This window comes from Balaenoptera physalus, assembly GCF_965194825.1.
Source record: "Balaenoptera physalus genome assembly, chromosome: 8".
Classification (NCBI taxonomy): domain Eukaryota; kingdom Metazoa; phylum Chordata; class Mammalia; order Artiodactyla; family Balaenopteridae; genus Balaenoptera; species Balaenoptera physalus.
The window spans coordinates 63,767,690-63,788,995 of record NC_138887.1 but is presented as its reverse complement, the minus strand read 5'-3'; the positions used below and the strand labels follow the sequence as shown (position 1 = coordinate 63,788,995).

Below are 21,306 nucleotides of genomic sequence, written 5' to 3'. Positions count from 1 at the left end.
AGCCTTAGCAAACGAAAATACAATCTTTAAATTGAGGAGACTGGATTCTGAAAGATTTATCCATAAATATATTTTTATTATTTGAAGTCAGAGGTCAACATACTTTTTTATGTGAAGGGCCAGATAATAAATATTTTAGGCCTTGCAGGTCATGCAGTCTCTATAACAAGCACTCAACTCTGCTGATGGAAAGCTGTTGTAGACAATATGTAAATAAATGTGAGTGGCTGTGTTCCAATAAAACTTTATTTATAGTCACTGAAATTTGAATTTCATATAATTTTCCTAAGTCACAAAATATTATTCTTTAAAAAAAATTTTTCCCTACCATTTAAAAATGTACAAACCATTCTTAGCTCTCAGACCACACAAAAACAGACAGGGGACTGGATTTGGTCTGCAGGCTGCAGTTTGCTGAATCCCGTTCCAAGTTGTTGACATTAGTACAATGGACTTGGTAGAAAGCGTGATAGAAAAGCAATATGCAGCCTTTACCCAAGACACATAAGCTAAGCAGTGGATGACTTTCTGCAGATAATAATAATTGTATTCATGGAGCTATATCTCTCTATGTATAATAAAAACAGTTTTTATAAAACCACCTGAGAATCACATTTAAAAATAGAGTAGTAGGTTTTTTAAAAACTGCATTTCATTACTTTATCTCTTTACTTTAGTGGTCAAAGTTAAATAGAATAAATATTAAAAATGAAAACTATTATCATTTATTGAGCACTTACAGAGTGTCAAGCTCTCTGCTAAATGCTGTATACAATTATCTCATTAATCATACAATAACCCCACAAGTTACATAGTCCTATATCCCCTTTACAGATGAGGCTTAGAAAGATTAAGCAATGCACCTGAGGCCACATAGCTAGTACTTAACTGAGCCCAGAATAAATCAGGTGATTCTGACTCCAAGGTTCATAAATAAAGCCACTTTATATACTGTTGTTAATTTCTTATACTGTTTAATTTCAAATGTTCAATTTCCAAACAAATGTGGTAATTTGCTATAATTAATTGTATTATTATTATAATTAATAACAAAACCTACAATTTTTTTAATAATAAATAAAAATCAATTAATAATCAAATATACAATTCACCACAGAATGGATAGAACAGAAAGAACAAAAAAAGGAAGAAAATTATATTTTATTTTCCTCTTTAAGTTAGATCAAATATAACATTTGATTTCTTTGACTCAAATACTGGAATTACTAATGGGTCCAGCCTTAGTCTTAAACTATTTAGCTCTGGAGAAAAAATTGAAAACAATGTAAAACTGGATACTGTTTTATGATATACTCTTTTATTACCACCTCATCAAAGAGAAGGTGGAAAAAAACCCAAACCAACCTGTTGATAGCATATGTGATTAAGTTCCTCATTCAAGTATATTGACAGATGGCAGAAAAGAGACGAAAGGATAGAGATGCCAGGGAGATGGAGGATGTTGTAACCAAATACAAAATCATCTGGATCCTTTGTGACCTAGGTCCCTTTGCAACCTAGCGTTTGTGTTTAAGTTTAAACCTTTTGTTTCATCACCTGACAGATCACAGACCGAATTTCCAACCTGAAGTATTCTTTTGGCAAGCATGGGGCACCGAAGTATTCTTTGAGGAAATTATACACTTCATCTATATAAAGGTTAAGTCAATGAAATTATTAAGTGGTAGAACAGGATTTAAAAGCTTAACCTCCAAGAATGCCATCATGCCTGGCACACAGAGAGCTTACAATATGCCAAATATGAAACGTCCACAGAATGCAAACCCAGCAATCTGCTTTGTGTTACTTTCTAATAAATGTCAATGAGCAAAGTGTTTATAACTTGAAAAAGGAGGAGGTTGGGGGGGATCCAGTAGCTTGCCACATGGAAGTATATCTCCTTGTCGATTCCAGGAAAATGTCAAATCAGTACAACTGTTCCAAGACTTTTGGTCTTCACTTCTGCATTGATTAAACTGCACGGGCTATGTTTTTGGCAAAATGAGCTGCATTCATAATGGTTGATAGCCAATGGTTCAATAAGAATAGCAGGCCTCACAGATTTCAGTGAATATAATATAGTCATTTTGCAGTTGTGCAAATTAAGACACATGGAATAAACAACTTGCTTCAAAACAAGTTAGAATTAGAAGTCAGCAATACGATTCAAGTCTAGCTTCAGTGTCTTCTATTTACCTTCTCTGGGATGGCTGGAGCTTAATTTTGGTTCCCTTGTTTCAATGGTGGCTATATAGAATCAGTTCTCACTTCCAAAGCTGAAATGAATGAATTATGGAACTCTCACTACATCTTATGACCAGCTTTTGCCCATTTAATTTGGCTCAACTGACATTATTAAGGACTTTACTAGATCTAAAGGTGAAAAGGCTGAATACAGACAGACCCCACCCATGAGGACTTGAGATTTTAATGAAGGGAGGGGAAAAAACCCTCAAAGCAGATAATTTCAATTAAATGAAGCTAATAAATAAGATAAAGGAATTGAGTGCAATGGGAAGCTGGAGGAGGGGCACTGAGCCCAACGTGGGAGTCCAAAAAATTTGGCTTCCAAGAGGGGATAGTGCCCTAAAATGAATCCTAAATGGTAATGAGGATTTAACCAACTGAAGAAAGGAGGAAGGGCATCCCAGCTTGGGAAACTGCATGAGTAAAGCCAAGAGGCAGGAAACATCATAGAATATGCTGGGAAAACATGCTATGGGGATACAGAGCAGAATTAACCTGAAAATTGTAATTCATGCCTTCCTAAATGGAAAAAATTAACTAGCTGGACAATATTGTTAAAAGCTTTAAATTCACAGTGTGCACTGTAACTGGGAAACTTATTGTTACTATATGATGCCCATATCAGGAGGGAGAATTTGGTCCTAGAGCTATCTTCTATAAAAATGGATTTACTTTTAGAAAACCAAAATACTCTGTTTGTCTCCTGGTTGGTTACACAGCTCACACCGGTTCTCAGGTCAGTGCCCTCATTGAGTGAAAGCTTGCTGTGACTCCAGGTAAGACAAATAGAAACCCAATGGCTTCTCAAGCATAATTCCCTGAAAATTATTTACTGAATATCCTGCACACCAGCGTTTCTTCCCAGGGCTTCTAGGCAGTACTTTGCACTTCTATCCCAGAGTCACTTGCTATAAGGAAAGAAAAATGGTGGACAGGAAACCAAGAATGGTACCCTCTCTGCCTCAAGGTCACAGTTGGGTGCCAAGTTATGGAATTTGTCAGGCAATTACTCAAAGGTTTGGAGGGGAAAACCTCCATTATTAAGAGAACCTCAGACCCACCTAGGTTTTAGCCTTGAGGGGAGACACTCTAGGTGGGAAAAGGCAGTTGTTCAAGAACCTCCAGCTTCCTCCCATTGAATTTTTGTCCCCCTCATTTCTATGCTTTGATGATGGGTACTACCACCCCCTGGGTGGTGCCTCTATGACTTGGGCACTAGAGCAGTACAGGGTACCTTTGGTTCTCCAACTACAACAGGATGAAGTTTCCGAAAACACTCAGTATGAAAGAACAACAACAACAGTAGAAGGACAATATCTAGTTAAGCTAAAAAAGTAATGGCTTTTCACTATCCAAAATTCATTTCTTAGGATAAACACTAACTACAAAAGATAATACAACTTCATTAGCACCTTACATTCATTCCTTTCTCCTGTCCTCCGTCCTGTGCCTGAGAGATGCAATAACACTTTCTCTTCTACAGGGTCAGACATCTGGTCACCAAGGCCCTTTCTGGCCAAGACCAAGAAAACATTTTCAGTCTGCATTAGAGTTAGTAGTTAAATAGGCCCTGAGTCAGACTGCCTGGGTTTGAACACCAGCTCCATCACTTACCAGCTGTATGACCTTAAGTAAATTACTTAGCCTCTTTTTGTCTGTTTCCTCATCTGTAGAATGGAATAAGAGTACTTACAATTAAATGAGAAAATGCATATGCTACATTTGTCACACATAGCATAAGATTAATAATTATTAGTAGTTATCTCTTTCCCATCTAGGACTCTAAAGTTTGGAAGCCATATTATTATATAAAAGACATGATGTTGCACTGAACTCTGGTAACTGAAACAATAAATGGTGTCGCTCTTCAACTGTGCATCTTCTACATAACTACAGTAGGTGGCATGATCTCTTACGACTCAATAGTACTGCAGTATACTAACCATAATCTTACCTCAAAACTTTCCTCCAGGTTGCTCTCTCTGCCTGGAATGTTCTAGCTCCTGACTCACTCCCACAGACTCTGAGGTGGATGTGACTCGTGCTCAACAATGCACAGCTCTCTACTCCTTCCTGAGCATACTAGCTCTTTGCATTTACGTAGGGCTGTGAACTCAGATCGGGTCAATGGTCTGTTAACAGCGGAGAAAAGCACTGCATAACCTCCCCCCTTTTGGTGAGGACGTGGCACCCGTGTGTCAAGATCGGAATCCATGTGATGGACCTGACTCACCAAGTGTAGAGCTGTCTCACAGAACATACTTCATGTAAGCAAGAAATAAACTTTTAAGTGTTAAGCTATGATGATTTGCTACCTTAGCTTAAGCCTGGCCCATCCTGAATAATACACACCACTTACATCCCACCCCCACACCAACCTTACGTCCCCCACCCTTGACTCCCACCTCCCCATCCACCTGTCTAATAGGTTACTTGTCAATCTTCAGATCATGACTTATCTGTTCCTCAGAGAAGCCTAATAGTCATCCTTTCTTAAGTAGGTACCACCCTTACTATTCTTAATATTGAGCCCTGTTTTTCTTTAATATTATTTCCCTCATAATTTGTAATTAATAATTACACATTTGTCCACTTGTTTTTTCCTTGTCTCCACCACTAGACTATAAGATACACAAGAAATCTATAAGAACATCTAGGTTGTACTTTCCAATAAAACAGAAAAATAAACTAAGGCTTAGAACATCATTAGGTCTTAGAACAGTGTTTGTATTTTTTAAATTTTTATTTACTTATTTATTGTATTTTTTTAAAAAATAAGTGAACATCTATCCATCAAAAGAAGTATATATAAAGTAGCAGGAAGTTTGTTGTTTCATAATATGGACAATGGCACTGGAAGAAAGACAAATTCCACTGGACTACATGCTGGGCCAGAAATTTGTACAAGACTTGACTACAAAAAAGTTTTGTACACAGAAGAAACTCAAGGGCATGAAAACATTCACAGCTAAGAGGAAAATCAGCAGAGTGTCATGGGTAAGAACTGAAAACCAGAATCGCTGTTATGCTCTCTCCCATTCTAGTAACCCTGTCCAAAAGCACCAGGAGGGAGGAGCCGGGAAGGGTCACGTGGAAGGCTCTGGATCTTATAAGAGCCTAGTGACACAGCACCTCACCCCATCCCCAGCAGGTCACATCGTTGATTATAACAAGCACTTCTTTGCTATCTCTGAGTACGGCAGAAAGAAAGGAAAGAAAGGGAAGAAAGGGTAGAAAGAGTAGGAAAAAAAGAAAGAACATGAAGAAAGGGAGAAAGAAAGAAAGGAGGGAGGGAGGAAGGGATGGAGAAAGGAAGGAAAAAAAGAGAAAGAGAAAGAAAAGAAAAGGTAAAAAATAAATGCATTTCTATCTGTAAGAAAGGAGATAATAGAAATTTGGGACCTTTCTTCTTTCTCAAAGAAAACTGTCTTCTGCCCTATGGGGCAGACTACAAAGAACCAAGAGGAATCATGAATTCACAACATTACTTTTTGAGTATTTCACTACACATTTTCACCTGAGATTCTTCTTTCCTGGGCTATTCATTTCTGCCATCACTTCCGTACACAGAGAAAAGGACATGCACTACAACACTGGGTCAGGAAAATTAGTTACATTAAGTGCCTTTAGTTATTACACTTTTTATGTCACTGTCTTTACAGCAGTTTTGTACCAGAACTTGGACTAGATAATACCTTACCCAGGTAAAAATAGCAGATATTATTACCTAAGCCCTATACCATACATTTATCATTTTGTAGTTATCCAGCACCCAACTCTCTCCACATATACCCACCTTCCTAATAGCACACCAGCCTCCCCTTGGGGATAATTCAAATGGTGTGTAGTCTCAGGGGGAGGTCACTAAGTGCCACCTCTCACTGCCATTTCCCACTTCAGAAGTGGCAAGCCTGCTCCTTCACGAGCTCCCTGCTATACCCAGGGGCCAGGCAATCAAACACCACTCCAGGGATGGTAAATCCTGAGTGAGTGAAACGAAGGAAGAGGGTACAGGCAGAGGTCAAATCCATTGCAGCCCTCAGGACCCAAGGACCAGGAAGCTCCTGAGTTGAAACCTTGGTTAACTCCTGGTGCCAGAGATGCCCTAGCTCTTGTCACTTTCTCAGATTTCTGCAGCCCCCAATATCCTGCCAGTAAATTCTCCTTTGGCTTAAAATATTTGGGGTTAGTCTCTGTTGCACACAACCAAAAAGTCAAATCAGGGCTATTATGTATAGCTATGTAGGTAGTACTTTGTATAAGAGAACCCAGCAAAAGAAACCAGGAGAGCTGAAATCCAGCCTGTGCTCCACTTGCCAAGGGGCTACATTCTACTGGAGGAAAGAGTGGCATTTTCCAATTTCCAGAGGCACGGTATAGACAGGCAGTGGCCCTGCCCCTGACTGATACATCTATCTTTTTCAGTTATAAAACAGAGGCCTAGTGATTAAGTCATACTAGTAAACTGTGATTACAGTAATGCAATGATATCGCATTGGGCTATTCTGCTGCTTTTTTCTCTACCTACAGATTGAACCACCTATTTATTCCTGCAAGGAAAATTTGAAACGAGAAGGAGTGTTCTTGCAGTAGTCCATCCTTCTATGATAGGGCCTACCATAGTCACAGGTACCTGTAACTTGCATACAAGTATTAAAAGGATTAGAATTTTAACTTTAAAAATATGTACAAATATCTAACATTCTGTGCTACAATATAGTTTTTAATAGTTAACCCTTTATATTCATCACCACTGGCAGAAAAACAACTCAAAGAACTCAAGAACTTTCTACATATCTTAATTTCCTATAAGCTAGATTTTCCCGATTTCATAGAGAGATCATGGAAAGGGAAAGATCTCAAATTATGCTGACCAAAGCTCCATTATAATCTCTTCAATTTTTCCATGACTTTTATTTCTCCCACATGTCTTTTTCTCCCAGTTTAGATCACAAACTTATCTGGAGGGTCTGTGAACTAGTATATATACATGCCTAGCATGTGAATGGCATTTACTGTTAAAAAGGAAATTAGAGAACCACCACTCCTTCCGTTAGGAATCTAACAGTTATGCTTCCTTTCCTTTACAAAGTTTCCTTTTACCATATTAAGTCCTCCAGTCTTCCTTTCATGTTACTTTAAGACATTGATGAAAATCTTTTGTTCCTATTTCCCCTCCCCATAAAAGAAAATTAGATTTGTTTTCAGGCTTTAATCCTGCTAAAATAAAGTGAATCAGCTCTGTTCTCATTACTGTCCAGTCATCTCATCAATCATTGAAGGGAATCACTAAAAGCAATCAGCGAGCAAGGTCAACAGCACTCAGCAGAGGGCTGGTGCAATGGTACTTTAACAGATGAAAATGAAGGCTGGGAAAAGGATGACAGTGCTTCACAGCCCTAAGAGGCCCAGTACCACTCCTTAGGAATCAGCCTTTAAATGGGAGAAGATAAGTTAGAGGAGGGAATTATCTTTATTGTGCAATAGGTCTCCTGATACCAAGCTTGTTAATATAACAAAGAGCTACAAGGTTTATTGCAGGGAGTGGGGGGGGATTAGGGTTGTCATTTCTTGGTACAATGACTCAGGTTTTGGACTTGAGACAAAGAACCTAACTATTCATAGTTCCCGTTCTTCTCTAATAGTTTGTGTTTCATGTCCAATAAAGAATTGCAGAAAGGTATCAGTGTAAGTGAGAGAAACCAACTTTAATTAACGTAAGCTTAAGGGAATTCAGTGAAAGAACACGAGAGTTATGAGAATCAAAGATGAGGTTGAAATGCTAGCCTTGAGAAGGATAGAATCTAAGATGCTCTGGCAAGGAGAGGATCTCCGAAATGGGAACTATTCAGTGGTCAAGACTGAATGAATTCTGACAGTTTCCCCATGTTTGTATCTCTCGGAGATAGAAGGTCCCAGGAAAAAGAGTTTAATTGGCCTAGAACTGGCCATATGCTTTCCACCCCTTTGGTTAGGGCTGGATGGATGAACTTGATTTTTGGCCCTCCAAAGGCGGGGTCGGGGGGGGGGGGATGGTTGGAGTAGGGAGGTGGTGGTGTTAATTACCCATAAGGAAATCTGGGTGTTGTTATTAACACAAAGGGCAAGGTATCCTAGGTGGCCAAGATGAAACCAATGTCCAATATGGTATTAAAAATGGAAATTATTTTAGCCCTCAAGGCCAGGAGTCATCTGCTTAACTTATATTAACACCACATACTGCATAGAACACATGTAGATTTTTCATATGTAAGTTAACAGCCTTGTTTCAGTAAGTAACAGTACCTGAGGCATGGTAGCTCCTCAATAAATATTTTTTTAATGGATTAACTTCTTTTGCAATGTTATTTGTTCTCATCCTTTCCTGTATGCCATTAATATTTCCCAATTTTAACAAATACTTCTTATTCAAGATTTGATGAAACAGAACCTCTAAAAGAGAAAGTTCAATGCAGTAGAAAGAATAATGGAATCTTTTCTTGCTTCTGCCCAATGTGGCCTTGGGGACTTGTCACAACCGCTTTGGGTTTATATCTTCATCTGTAAAATGAAGTGATAGAGGTACATGCTCTTTAAGAATCTGTCCAATTCCATAAGCCTAACATCATAGTCACAAATATATAGATGACAGAAACTCAGCAAACTTAGAAAAAAATGCTTATAATTTTCACAGTATGAAGTGGCTCCACCCTGAATCTGGACAGAAAGTAAAACCTAACTTACTTGGTAGTATTTAGGAGAAATTGCCAATATTGTAGAAAATGTAGATCTCTGTTATCAAACGTTAAAAGAAAGGCAGTGGAATCAATTTTTCAAGTAAAATCTTACACTGAATCCCAATGTCTAAAACAAATAAAGGTCAAAAAACTACCACTGAAACAAAGAGGGATGTGTGGATCCCCATCCTCACACCTTCTCCCACAGGCTCCTGGGAACACCATTTGACATCACTCATCTAATTCCTGACTGAATATCCCTACATTTTTCTGTACCTTATGATAGTTCTAAAAACAAGATAACCAATTTCATTCAGACAGGAAAAATTAAGAAAAAAAATTTCCCATGGAAAAGGAAAAGTATATACGCTCTCTTCCAGTGGCTTTAAAAAGACTTAGACAATTTGTTAGTCTATCAACAAGTAATTTTAATTTGAAAAACAATAAAATCAAACAGCAATTAATCCCCTACACTACTGACAACTAGTAATATATAGACGAAAACTATTGTGTCAGAGTGAAAATACAGCTTCCAAAACATTTTACTACACTTATTTAACAAGCTAAATTGTAAAATATGAAAACTCTCCAATATATAAATAGCATTTAAAATTTTGCTTATAATTTTGATATATTTCAGCAAGACATCTTTCTCCTGTATAATTTTTTCCTACAGTCCTGCTTCAGAGGAAAGATACATATGTCTCCGAAGCCAACATAATTTAGCATCTGCCCTTTTTTTAATCACCAAAGGGAAAACTATTGACAAATATTAAATGATACAAACATAAATTGTCAACTTTGTGGTTAATGATAGTGACCTTCTTAGCCTTAACAAAGAAAAGCAATTTCTCTTCTCATAACATCAGTGTTTTGTCCATTCCTCTACTTAGAAATATCATAATCAACATCATTAAGATACTTCCTATTAACTTGGACCATAGGTTTCTACACAAAATGCCAACCATGAGCCTTTGAGTATGAGGTTTGCAAAATTCAAACATCCTTATTAAAGTCATCTTTATTTACTTATGAACACTAATGTAGATAAAAGCATATTATTTTACCTTAAGAGATTAATCTTGAAAATATAAACACGATTCATGTGATCAATTTATTGAGTAGTTACTGAACTTCAATGATGTCGTTATTTTGGTCAAAGCAAAAAGTTATGAAAATTTTTCTGCAGGACATTTTCCCTGGAGGTAACAATTAAAAGTATATTTCATTGTCATTGGTGATCCTAATGACCTCTTGTACCAGGATACAAGTTTTGAATTGGTACAACCAATTAGATGACATGACTTAGTATATGGATTTGTGTCTGATAACCAAGAAGAAAGGCAAAAGTCATCTCTCATTATTAAAAGATATCTCTACTCTACTTCCTGGTCTATGCTGATTCTGCCAATGCTTCTTCTGATCTCCTAATCAATGGTTTCAAGATTTACTTTATAGTAAATATTTAAGACACATCAAGTATAGCCTAGGGATGTGCAGATGTTGTCAGTGCCCTGCCCTTATTCATTCATCACTTACCATTTCCAGGGAGGACAGCCTCACTTCCAACTGTCAGCAGCTGTGATTCTGCCTGAAGTTTTTCCCTGGCAGCCAGAAATGAACTCTCCATGCACATGGGCCAAACCATAAGTTACTGGAGAATTAACAATTTCCCTCTCTCAGACTCACCCTCAACCAATGACTGACTGGAGTTGGTAAATACCCTGGCCCACTAGCCCCTTGGTTCAAGTAACTGTGGTATGTTGTAAACGGCCTCCCAGAATTCCCAGGTAGAATTAAGGTTGTAACTTGCTTGATATACACTTTATTAGCTTCCCTCCATTTCTTGCCTCACTCTCCCAATTCCCCTGTGACCTCTGTAATAAACTACTCACATTCAAATCCTTATCTCTAGGTCTGCCTCCGAGAGAACCCAAACTAAGACAAGGAGGTATTAAGATGAATACAAAAGGGGTTCTACCTTTAAAGAATTCACAACCTAAAACAGGAGACCAATAATAAACAAAACAAACTAACCAAAGAATAAAAACAATAACCAAGAGGAAAAATATACAGTATTACATTGTAAATAAAGGTATGCTGGCTCAGGTGCAGATAACAATCTAGATAGTTTTAAATTTTCTGTGTACAACTACAATGTTAGTAATGGTCCTTCCTATAACTCTAAATATTATCTTCATTGGGAAAAAACTATAAGACTATCTAATAGTTACCTTACTCTAAAATGTCATCCTACCTTATTGCCATTACTGATATTGTTCTAATAATTGCTGAATAATAAACGGTAGCCAAAGGGTAACAAAAAGGGCAGAAGTATAAACTTCATTTAATTCCATGACATCTGTGGAACAAAAGGAATAACAATATAGTGATTCAACCTGACAAGTGGATTCAAACCATATCTACCATAAAATGAAATTTATCCTGCATTAACCTTTTTGGCAGTCCATCAGCCTCCCAAGACAACTACAGCGAGAGTAATACCAAGTCAATATTCTGGTCATCATTCACCACTGCTTTCTGAAAACATACTATTCTGAACATTAGCATTGCAACATTAATGGAAAAATCAAGTATTATTGAAGAGCATTTTTTTCCTGGTAACCTCTTACGGATCGACTAGGTGGATACCTTAGACTGAGTGACTAGGGAAGGCCTGACTTGTGAGGATGAAGAAGGCAAGCATTGCAGGGAACAACTGGTACAAAGGTCCCTGGGCATGTTCAAGCAACTACATGTAATCATTTTCTGCTTAGGTGATTTTTTACTTATTCTTCAGATTTTATGCTGCTTTAAGAAGCCCTTGATGGCATTTAAGGGGTGACAGGATGTAAATTTTAACAAGATTCCTCTGTTTTTCCCACAAGACTATAGGGCAGAGAAAGTAGCAGCAGAGATCAGTTAGGTGATCATTGCAGAAAATCCTAGTCAACGATGGTGGTGGTTTAGACTAAGACATTAGTAAGAGGAAGTAGATAAGATTCTGGATATGCTAAGAAACCAAATACCCAACCTAAGATGTCTTAAATAAAGAAATTCATAGGCTTATTTTCAGGAAGCCTAGTGCTAGAGCAGGTTCAATGATGACATCATAAGACCATGTTCTTCCAGATTTTCTAATCATTTTAACCCTCAAACTGGAATGGTTGTTAGACGACTGCCAGTAGCAATTGAGACTAGTTGCTCCCTTATTCATATCCAGAGAGAGAGCCTCACTTCATGTGCTATTTCAAGAGCCAGAATTCCTCTTTGCCATTTGACTCTAGCCCATTGTTTCATTGGCCCACACTTATTAAGCCTGTCCATCCCTCATTCATTCATTTGTATAGGAGATGAACTGGGAATGGGGTTGGCTTGCCTTGAGTCACATGGCCTATGTGAATGAAGGATGGATACCTGAGGGGGAAATATGAATATTTGTTAGAAAAGAGGAAGGGGGAAATAGATGTTGAGGAGGCAGGCAACGATATTAAATACATGGGATATTCTTTGGGGATGGAGTTGACAGGGCTTGTCAAGGGATTGAATACTGGGAGAAGAGAGGATTCAAGAACAGTTCTAACAGTGCTGGCTTTAGCATTGGGAAAAAGGGGGCACCCACTGTGATGCAAAAGACTAGAGAAAAGATCAGGTTTGAGAAAGATTATCAAGGTTTCTGTTTTCAGCAAGTTGTCTTTAAGATACTCATTAGACACTGGATGGGTGATGGAGTTGTTAGATGATTATGAGTTTGGGGTTTCAGGGAGAGGCCAAGACTGAGAATAGAGAATCAAATCAGAGTTTGTTTTAAGCAACTGAGACCAGACGAGATTACTAAAGAGAATATATGGATAGAGCAAGAAGTGGACCTAGGGCAGAGTCTGGACCCATACCAAGATTTAAAAGTGGAGTAAAACAGGAGCCATTAAGGTAGCTAGAAAACTCTAGTCCAACTCTTCAATGTCATATATGTGGGTGGATTGAGAGTAGTGCAAATTATTAGCTCACTGCCAAAGGGTGGCAGATGTTCCTTCTTTCAACTTAAGGTTAAGTGTGGGAGAAAAAAGATATGGATATCTTTAAAAAATACAGGGCACATCTTGACATGCCACAAAAAAAGCATTATTAATACACTATACAATCTTTCAAAAGAGAGTTTGGCTCATTATCATAGTCATCTAAATTAAATATTCAGTGGGAACAGTATGAAGGGACATGGCATCCAATGGCAACAATTTTAATCTAAGGCCTGATGAAAAATACTGACCATTATTACATCTACAATTTGAATTCAAAATGATTCAAATTGAATTAAGTCATTATGGAAAATTACAAAATTACAAGGAAAAAACCTGGGTTCTAATCCACATCTGACAACTGTTGGCTATGCAACCTTGGACCCTTTCATTTCTTAACTTATTTTCTGTGAGACCCAGTTTTCTATTTCATGAGATGTTTACAATAGACAGGCCCTTCCTGCCTGCTTCACAGGTTCACTGTGAAGATCAAAAGTTGAAGAATATCTACTAACTGTAAAATCCCATAAAAATAATTTTCTTCAGCTGCCTGGCTAGTCTAACTTCCTACCAATGATGTGCTTCATCATCCTGATGCCAACTATCAATTTTCAGGTATTCAATCCTTAACAGAGAAAGCCACCTAAACTAAGTTTTGAAAACTTATTGACAAAACACTGAAAAACTAGAGATAACCCATTAAAACCTCTGCCCAATTCCTGTGAGGTTTCAGAATGGTACCTCACCAATTTAAATTCAAGGTATATGAAGTGGCCATCCCTCTGGGTACTAATCTGACATTGTCAAGGTGGTATGGGGTCTAACAATGCCCTTGTAAACCGCTTACCAGAATAGTGAGAAAATATACATTAGAATATTTCTTCAAATGCTACATTAGTATGGCTGCCTGTGCTTCATTATATGATTTAAAAAATAAGTTTTTTTTTAATAATTTTCAAAGTTCTTTCTTATTCTTTATTCCATCTGATCATCCAGTAGTTCCATCTAGTAGGCAAGGCAGATTCATGCTTGTCTTAATAGGAGAAAACTTATTTATGTTCAAAATCATTTCGAGGCATACCTTAAATTATATTTCAGGTGCCCAACTCCTATTTTGGTGTCAATACTACATCATGTTACATAACTTTTAGATTTTAAATTACTCCACAGTACCAATGATTCTACTTCTAAATAAGTAACACATTCAAGTTTGAAAATATTCCAAATTAAAACTGTATATATTAGCTCCATTCTAAGTCTTATAAGAATCCTTTACCAATCAAATTAAATCTCCCCCTTCACAAAAGTAGATGTGGAAACAGTAATCACTGTGCAGAAACTTAATTGTACTAATTGAATCTGTTCTGTAGTATCTGAGAATATGCACATGTTAACAAAGCATCTTGAGCCCACTTACCCAGTTTTGACAGAGACATCATTCTTAGAAGTGTGATCAAACCACTCTGGATTTTAACAACTAATAATACTTTATCAACTATTAATATTATTAATGGCTTAGGAACTAATTACAGCAATTTAAAATGATTAATATTTTAAAAACACAGGTTTTGAAGGGTCACCTTAGAAATGTCAGTAAATGTCTAAGCTTTCAAAATACAGATGAAATTAAGGTTAAATGTAACTTAAAAGGAATACCTTATAAATAAGACCAACATTTAGTCTATGTGGTTTAAGAAAAGTACTGAATTTGGAATCAGATGAATTCTGGCCTCAAATCATTTAACCTCTTGGAGCCTCAGTTAACATTAAAAAAAAAAAATTCATTAATAGGAAATTTTGCTGTCTATAATAAAGCTCTGGAAAAATCACAAATAGTATGAGAAAATTAATGATGAGAGTCAAAAGATCAAGACTTCTGAACCAAACCAATATTAGATCAAAACATTTATTTTTTGTGTTACAAAAACAAAAATAAATCCAAGGAGGTAATGAAATAAACATTTTTTAAGTGTCCCATCCTGGGTTCTCTGCTCTAGAATTTAGTAAACAGTTCAAGTTTAGGTTGCTTCAGCACTTCTGGATGCTATGATGTCTCCATCTTATAACCATGTTTCTCTAGTTCAGCTCTATAAAGAAACACAAAAGAACAACATCACTAGACATTCTTCATGATAATTTAAAGAAACAGATGATTTTTAGAAATAACACAATTAATAAATAATTGAGCTAATAATCCTAAACATCAATTTAAAATACTACAAAATAGCTTTACTTTAGTTCCTAAAAAGAAATCTATATTAGAAGGAAATTGGATGTGAATCAACATAATGCTAATAAAATTTGGTTTTCCCATTAGTAAACTTATGTTTTATATTCCTTATTTTTCTGATAAATCTATTTATGGAAGAAATGTGAGAGAATTATTGATATTTTCCAAATACTGTACAATTATTCTGTTCATAATAAATATTTAAACATAAATTTTAAGAATCATTAACCATATGGCTAAGAACACTAGACACTGCTATCAAACTTTCAGAGATTTTATAATTACAATACTGTTATTTACACATGAACAACAAACAGATCGCTTTTCATATTGACATATATACTGCCCTAAATAAAACAAAAATTATTAATCAAATTTAAGGGTGTGTGAGAATTATTCTGTATTAAATATATGTAGACTAAATATAATAAATAAGTTATAAAATATTAAACAAGACTACTTTCCTAACTTTAAATGTGGATAAAAATCTCAAAAATGTATACTGGCATAAATATAAACACTTTAAAAAGATATTTTTTATAATTTTAAGTAATTTTTTCAACCTGAAATTTCAGTCATACTTTGAGAATGTCAACTGCAATTGTTGATCTGCCTTGTATAAACATTTGCACAAAAAGGTTTAGCCCTGTAATCAATATCAGTTATTTAAACTACCATTCCAAATATCACCAGCAACTTTTCTGCCACAATTCTGATTTTATAAAAGTTCACAATAAAATTATGTGAGGACCAACCTATGATAAAATTGTACAAATGTTAAGCATGATTACATCATTACATCTAAGATAAAAAGACATTTGTTCTCAAGCATAATTTCGCTTAGACACTATCACACTATCCAATGTAAATGCGATGCAAAAAATACATGGTAAGAACAATGTATAATATTTATTACTCATTTCCCCAAACTCCTTCACTTCCTTAAAATTTTTAGATATTTATAATACAAATACTGACCTAAAGTCCATGAATAATATTAAGGCCAGAGCTTATTCATATGAATCATCTTTGTCTTCTGCTCAGGTGTAGAGGACAGTATGCGCTGGTGGTAAAACACTGGATTAGGAGTCAAGAGATCAGCACAAGTTTCTGACTCTACCGCCTCCTTTGCTAAATTTAACTAAAATGCTTCCTTTGTCCTCTCCTCCCCAGGAAATTAAAGATTATAATACCTGTCCTTCATATGTTTCCTATTTAAAACGGAGGTAATTTTAAACTTTCTTAAACAATACTTCTGCTGCCTTTAACAAAATCATTGTAGATTATTCACTTTCTCTTATTTTACAACAAAAAACCCCAAAATTCAACCTAAGATTTAGGTAATAAGTTACCAAATCCATCCGAGTTTGTGTCTCTGTTTGCCTTCATGACAGGAGGTGGTGACCAATTACATTTATAAATTGTTTACAAACACAAAGGAGAGTATGAGATATTTCTCAATTAGCTAAATTCTTAGAAAAGATGAAAAGTTCTTTGGTAGAATTTAGGACTTGTAAGAAACCAAAAGGAAAATAAATGAACACCACTAAGTACAAAACAATACAAAAACACTAATATCATGAGCCTGTTGAATGGAAAAATCCAACAGAGATGAAAAAGTAAAGAAATCCAGCATAATTGGAAAGATATCATAGGGCACACATAGTGAATATACACTATTTGAAACAAAAACAGCAGCATTCCTTTTACAACAAAACAAGAAGAAGACTAACAGCCACTAGTAGGTTTCAGAACTCTTATTATCCAAGAAACTACTCTGCTATGTGACACTGGCTATATCTGACATGGTAAATCAGGAATTATTGGCCTTTGGGAATTTTTATGTAAAATGTGATACAGGTCAAAAAAATCTCATAATCCTACCTATTTCTACTGATACGTACATAAACAAATGTTTCAAAAGCAGTAAAAACAGAATGATCTTTAGTTACATGGAAACATTGCTGGCCTTCTTTGTACTTCTACTTGTTGAAGGTAAATTACACTGAAAGAGAAACATGGAAAGTTTAAGGCTAAGTCCTTGCCAAGGCCATACAGCTAAGTAAGAGGCAGACAGGGGCTGGAACTCAGTGAATCTGACTGACTCTAGAGTATAAACTGCCTCTCTAAATTTAGATGGAATTAGGACTCAATCATATGAGAAAACAATAAAACATGTTTTGGGAATTCCCTGGCGGTCCAGTGGTTAGGACTCAGCACTTTCACTGCCCGGGCCTGGGTTCAATCCCTGGTAGGGGAACTAAGATCCCGAAAGTCGAGCGCGGCACGGCCAAAATAATGAAACAAGACATGTTCTTTACCATGGTTTATAATACCACATTAAGGGCCTCGATGCATTTTACAAAGACTGAAAAGAACATCTTTGCAGGAGACTTGTTAAGACAGTATTTAAAAGCAAGAATATAAATGTTATCTGAGGCTGCCTTGTCCAATATGGTAACCAGATGTGGCTATTTACTAAAATTAAATAAAATTAAAAATTCAGTTTATCAGCTGTGCTGGCCACATTTCATGTGCTTAATAGCCATGTGTGACTAGCGGCTTCTGTACTGGATAGTGCAGCTTATAGAACATTTCCATAACTACAGTAAGTTCTACTTGACAGCACTAATGATACATCAAAAACTTTGTTTAAAAAAGAAAAACTCACAACACAAATAGGGAAATAAAAAGAAAAATCTCATTCACTAATGGAGGTATCAAGATTTATACACTCAAAAAAATCCACAAACCTAAAGGCAGAAACACAACATAGAACATAAGAGCACTATGGAGGTATATTATAAAACCAACAAGCCACAAAGAATATAAGGATAATGTTCTATTTCCAAAACCAATAAAAAGGCAAGATGCAGTAGTGACAAGAAATCCAATTATGAATACATTTACTACTAAAAGTCCCCTAATAAAACCAAAGTATTCAGTAATGTCTTGATTTAATTGTTAAGAGAACAGTGCTATTTTCTGACTAATGAAAAACACCCTCACCCCAAAAGCCACTTGGGAGAAATTTGACTCTTCTGAATAGTGAAAGAAGAAAACTCATTTGGTCTCAACTTTAAAAATTTCAAGAAGATAACAAAAAGAAAAAACTGATACATGATTAAAATCAAACACAAAATAGGGATCAACAGAGTTGTAAGGTCTGAAAATAAGTATTCTAACAGCATATGTTTATAATGAGAAAGAAAAGAGGGGATGCATTAAAAAAAAAAAAGGCAGCAAGGTTTTCTCTGATGTGGCAAAATAAACCTAAAATAAATACAAAAAGAAAGTGGCAAAAACTTGTACACACAGAATTAATTTAATCCCAGAATGGAATGAGATCTGTAAAAAGAACAAAAAGGGCTTTTGAAAGCCAAATATGGCTAAAGAAGAATGAGAAGAGAGAGCTCCAATGCTCAGAATAGATTTTAAAGAAAAAGCAAGATTACTGTTCAACAGCTACTGCTCTATCTTGTCCATAAAACTGCAGAAAGAAAAACATCATTAAGACAAAATTGAAAATTAAGACAGATGAGATAATTCCAAACTACATTAAAGTAGTTTAAAGTTTCAAGGCCTGAATAATTACATCTCAGAGTACTGAAAGAAGGAAAAAAATGAGAGTCAGCAGTTTTGAGAAATCATGGAGAATTGTAAAAGAGCCAGAATAACCGTGAAAAGCAAACTGTACTATGTCCAAAAAGGGGAGAAATGAGATGGGTAAAAATGTTATTAGTTTCCAGCAAAATACTAAAAAGTCTTTAGAATGTAGGGTTTCTGAGCCCATAAAAAAATGCAGTTTAGAACAAAAGCTACTGTATCACTACTAAAAATAAATTTAAAAAATTTAGTATAAATTATCTCACTACTTTTTAGAAAAATGTACTAGAGACTAGGAAATTAAAAGATTGCAATAGAATTTCTATATCATGGTTTGAGCAAAGCAAGTGATAGTTTACACAGATATCTTTGTGGCCAAGACATATAATGTATGGGTTGAATCAAAACAAAATGAGGGAGGAAAGAATTGTCTACAAATGGTGCTGGTATAACTGGATATCCACATGCAAAAGAATGAAGTTGGACTCCTATTTCACACCATATATAAAAATTCATGCAAAATGGATCAAAGACCTAAATGTAATAGCTAAAATTCTGGAACTGTGAGAAGAAAACATAGGGATAAATTTTCATTACCATGAATTTGGCAATGAGTTCTTAAAAAGTAGATAAATTGGACTTTTGTGCAAAGAACACTATGAAGAAAGTGAAAAGACAACCTAACAGAATGGGACAAAATATCTAGATAATATGTCCCATAAGTGCCAGAATAAATAAGAACTCTTACAACTCAACAACAAAGAGACAAACTTTGAAAATGGGCAAAGGACTTGAACAGAGAGTTCTCCAAAAAAGATATACAAATGGACAACAAACACATGAAAAGAAGCTCATCAGTGTCATTAAAGAAATGCAAATCAAAACCACAATGAGATACCAGTTCATCCACTAGGATGGTTAAAATGAAAAAAAAAAAAAAAAAGGTTTTGGTGAGGATGTGGAGAGGTTAGAAACTTCCTATATTGCTGGTAGTAATGTAAAATTATTCAGCTGCTGTGGAAAACAGTTTGGCAATTCCTCAAAAAGTCAAACAGAATTACAATATGGCCCAGCAATTCCACTAAATCCCACCAAAACTGAACAGATATTCAAACAAAAACGTGTAAATGAATGTTCACTGTAACACTGTTCACAACAGCCAAAAGCTGGAAACAACCCAAATGTCCATCATCCGATGAATGGATAAACAAACTGTGGCCTATGTATACAAGGAAATATTATTTAGCCATAAAAAGGAACCAAATACAGATACATGTTACAACATGGATGAAATTTAAAAACACTATACTAAGTTAAAGAAACTAGACATACAGATCATTTATGTGATACCATTTATATGAAATACCCAGAACAGGAAAATCCAGAGACAGAAAGCAGATCAGTGGTTGCCAGGGGCTGGAGAAGGAGAGGAATGCAGAGCGACTGCTTAATAGATAAGGTGTTTCCTTTAGGGTGCTGAAAATGTTTTGGAATTAAATAGAGATGATGGTTGTATGACATTATTAATACACAAAATGCCACTAAATTGTACACTTTAAGATGATTAATTTTACATTATATAAATTTTACTTCAATCAATCGATAATCAATCAATCATTTTAGGTAGATTTGTACGTGAATATGAAAAAATACACTCCCAACACCTCAATCTCCATTCCAGTTTGGGAATCACCAATACACTGGGTCTGAGCACTCTATGATTCTAATTTCTGCTGAGTTGTTCAATATTGATAGAAAATTAACAGTGACAGAATTAAACGTACAAGGATTTAAAAAAATAGCAAATATGCTTCTATTTAACTACTTTTATAAAGAGACTAGAAAGAACAAAAGTTCTATGCAATTACACGAAGTATTCATGTTTAGAAACACAGGAGATGAGGCAATATATCTTACTTTTCATAATTCGAAAATCTGTTTCAAAGGCAATTGTCATATAAAGTTACATATTCCATGCTTACAATTAATACTAAGCTATATAAAAATTTGGCTTAAAACTTACCGTAACTGATTGGAGAAGTCATCCTCTACATTGTCATCATCCCAATTATCCTCCCAGACATGTGCATCTTCATCTTCATCTAAACCAGCCCAGTCTAAAAACAGAAACAGATGCCGTCTAAATATTTCTCATACATTATTTCCATAAATACAAAAACTTCAGAAAGCTTGCTACTGAACTCTCTCAATTCAAAACATCTAAAACCATATCTATGAGAAATGGTAATCTTCCTCTTTAAATCTCAATTGATGCTATCTCGTTTTCTCAATTCTTGAATTTGCAGATCATCTAAAACAGTAGTTAATACAAAAAATTCTATTTGCTATGAAAATTTATTGTAACTTCAGGAGGATATTTACTTTGCTGATAATTTTTATAAGGTCTATTACACAATCTTTCAAAACACAGCACCAATAACAGAAAAGTAAGCTGAGTAGCAGGACGATACTGGCCTGGAATTCAAAACTG

General features: G+C 35.6%; 1 protein-coding gene and 1 long non-coding RNA gene across 6 annotated transcripts in view; both read right to left on the bottom strand.

Annotated features, from left to right (window-relative positions):
- Window positions 1–21,306, bottom strand: part of LOC309665639 — a 272,601-nt gene that overhangs the window by 89,496 nt on the left and 161,799 nt on the right. The window lies entirely within an intron of this gene.
- Window positions 1–21,306, bottom strand: part of SEM1 (SEM1 26S proteasome subunit) — a 294,022-nt gene that overhangs the window by 255,441 nt on the left and 17,275 nt on the right. For 2 of the 5 annotated variants that reach the window (XR_014266491.1, XM_082472198.1), the window contains exon 2: window positions 20,839–20,932. Coding sequence is in view for 3 of the 5 variants with exons in the window: in XM_082472198.1 (XP_082328324.1) it covers window positions 20,839–20,932 (94 nt within the window). In the remaining 2 variants the exon portion in view is untranslated. Of the gene's footprint in view, window positions 1–14,871; window positions 15,067–16,187; window positions 16,287–20,838; window positions 20,933–21,306 lie in introns of those variants that run through there. The other 3 variants (XR_014266492.1, XM_082472200.1, XM_082472199.1) reach the window with 3 other exon arrangements.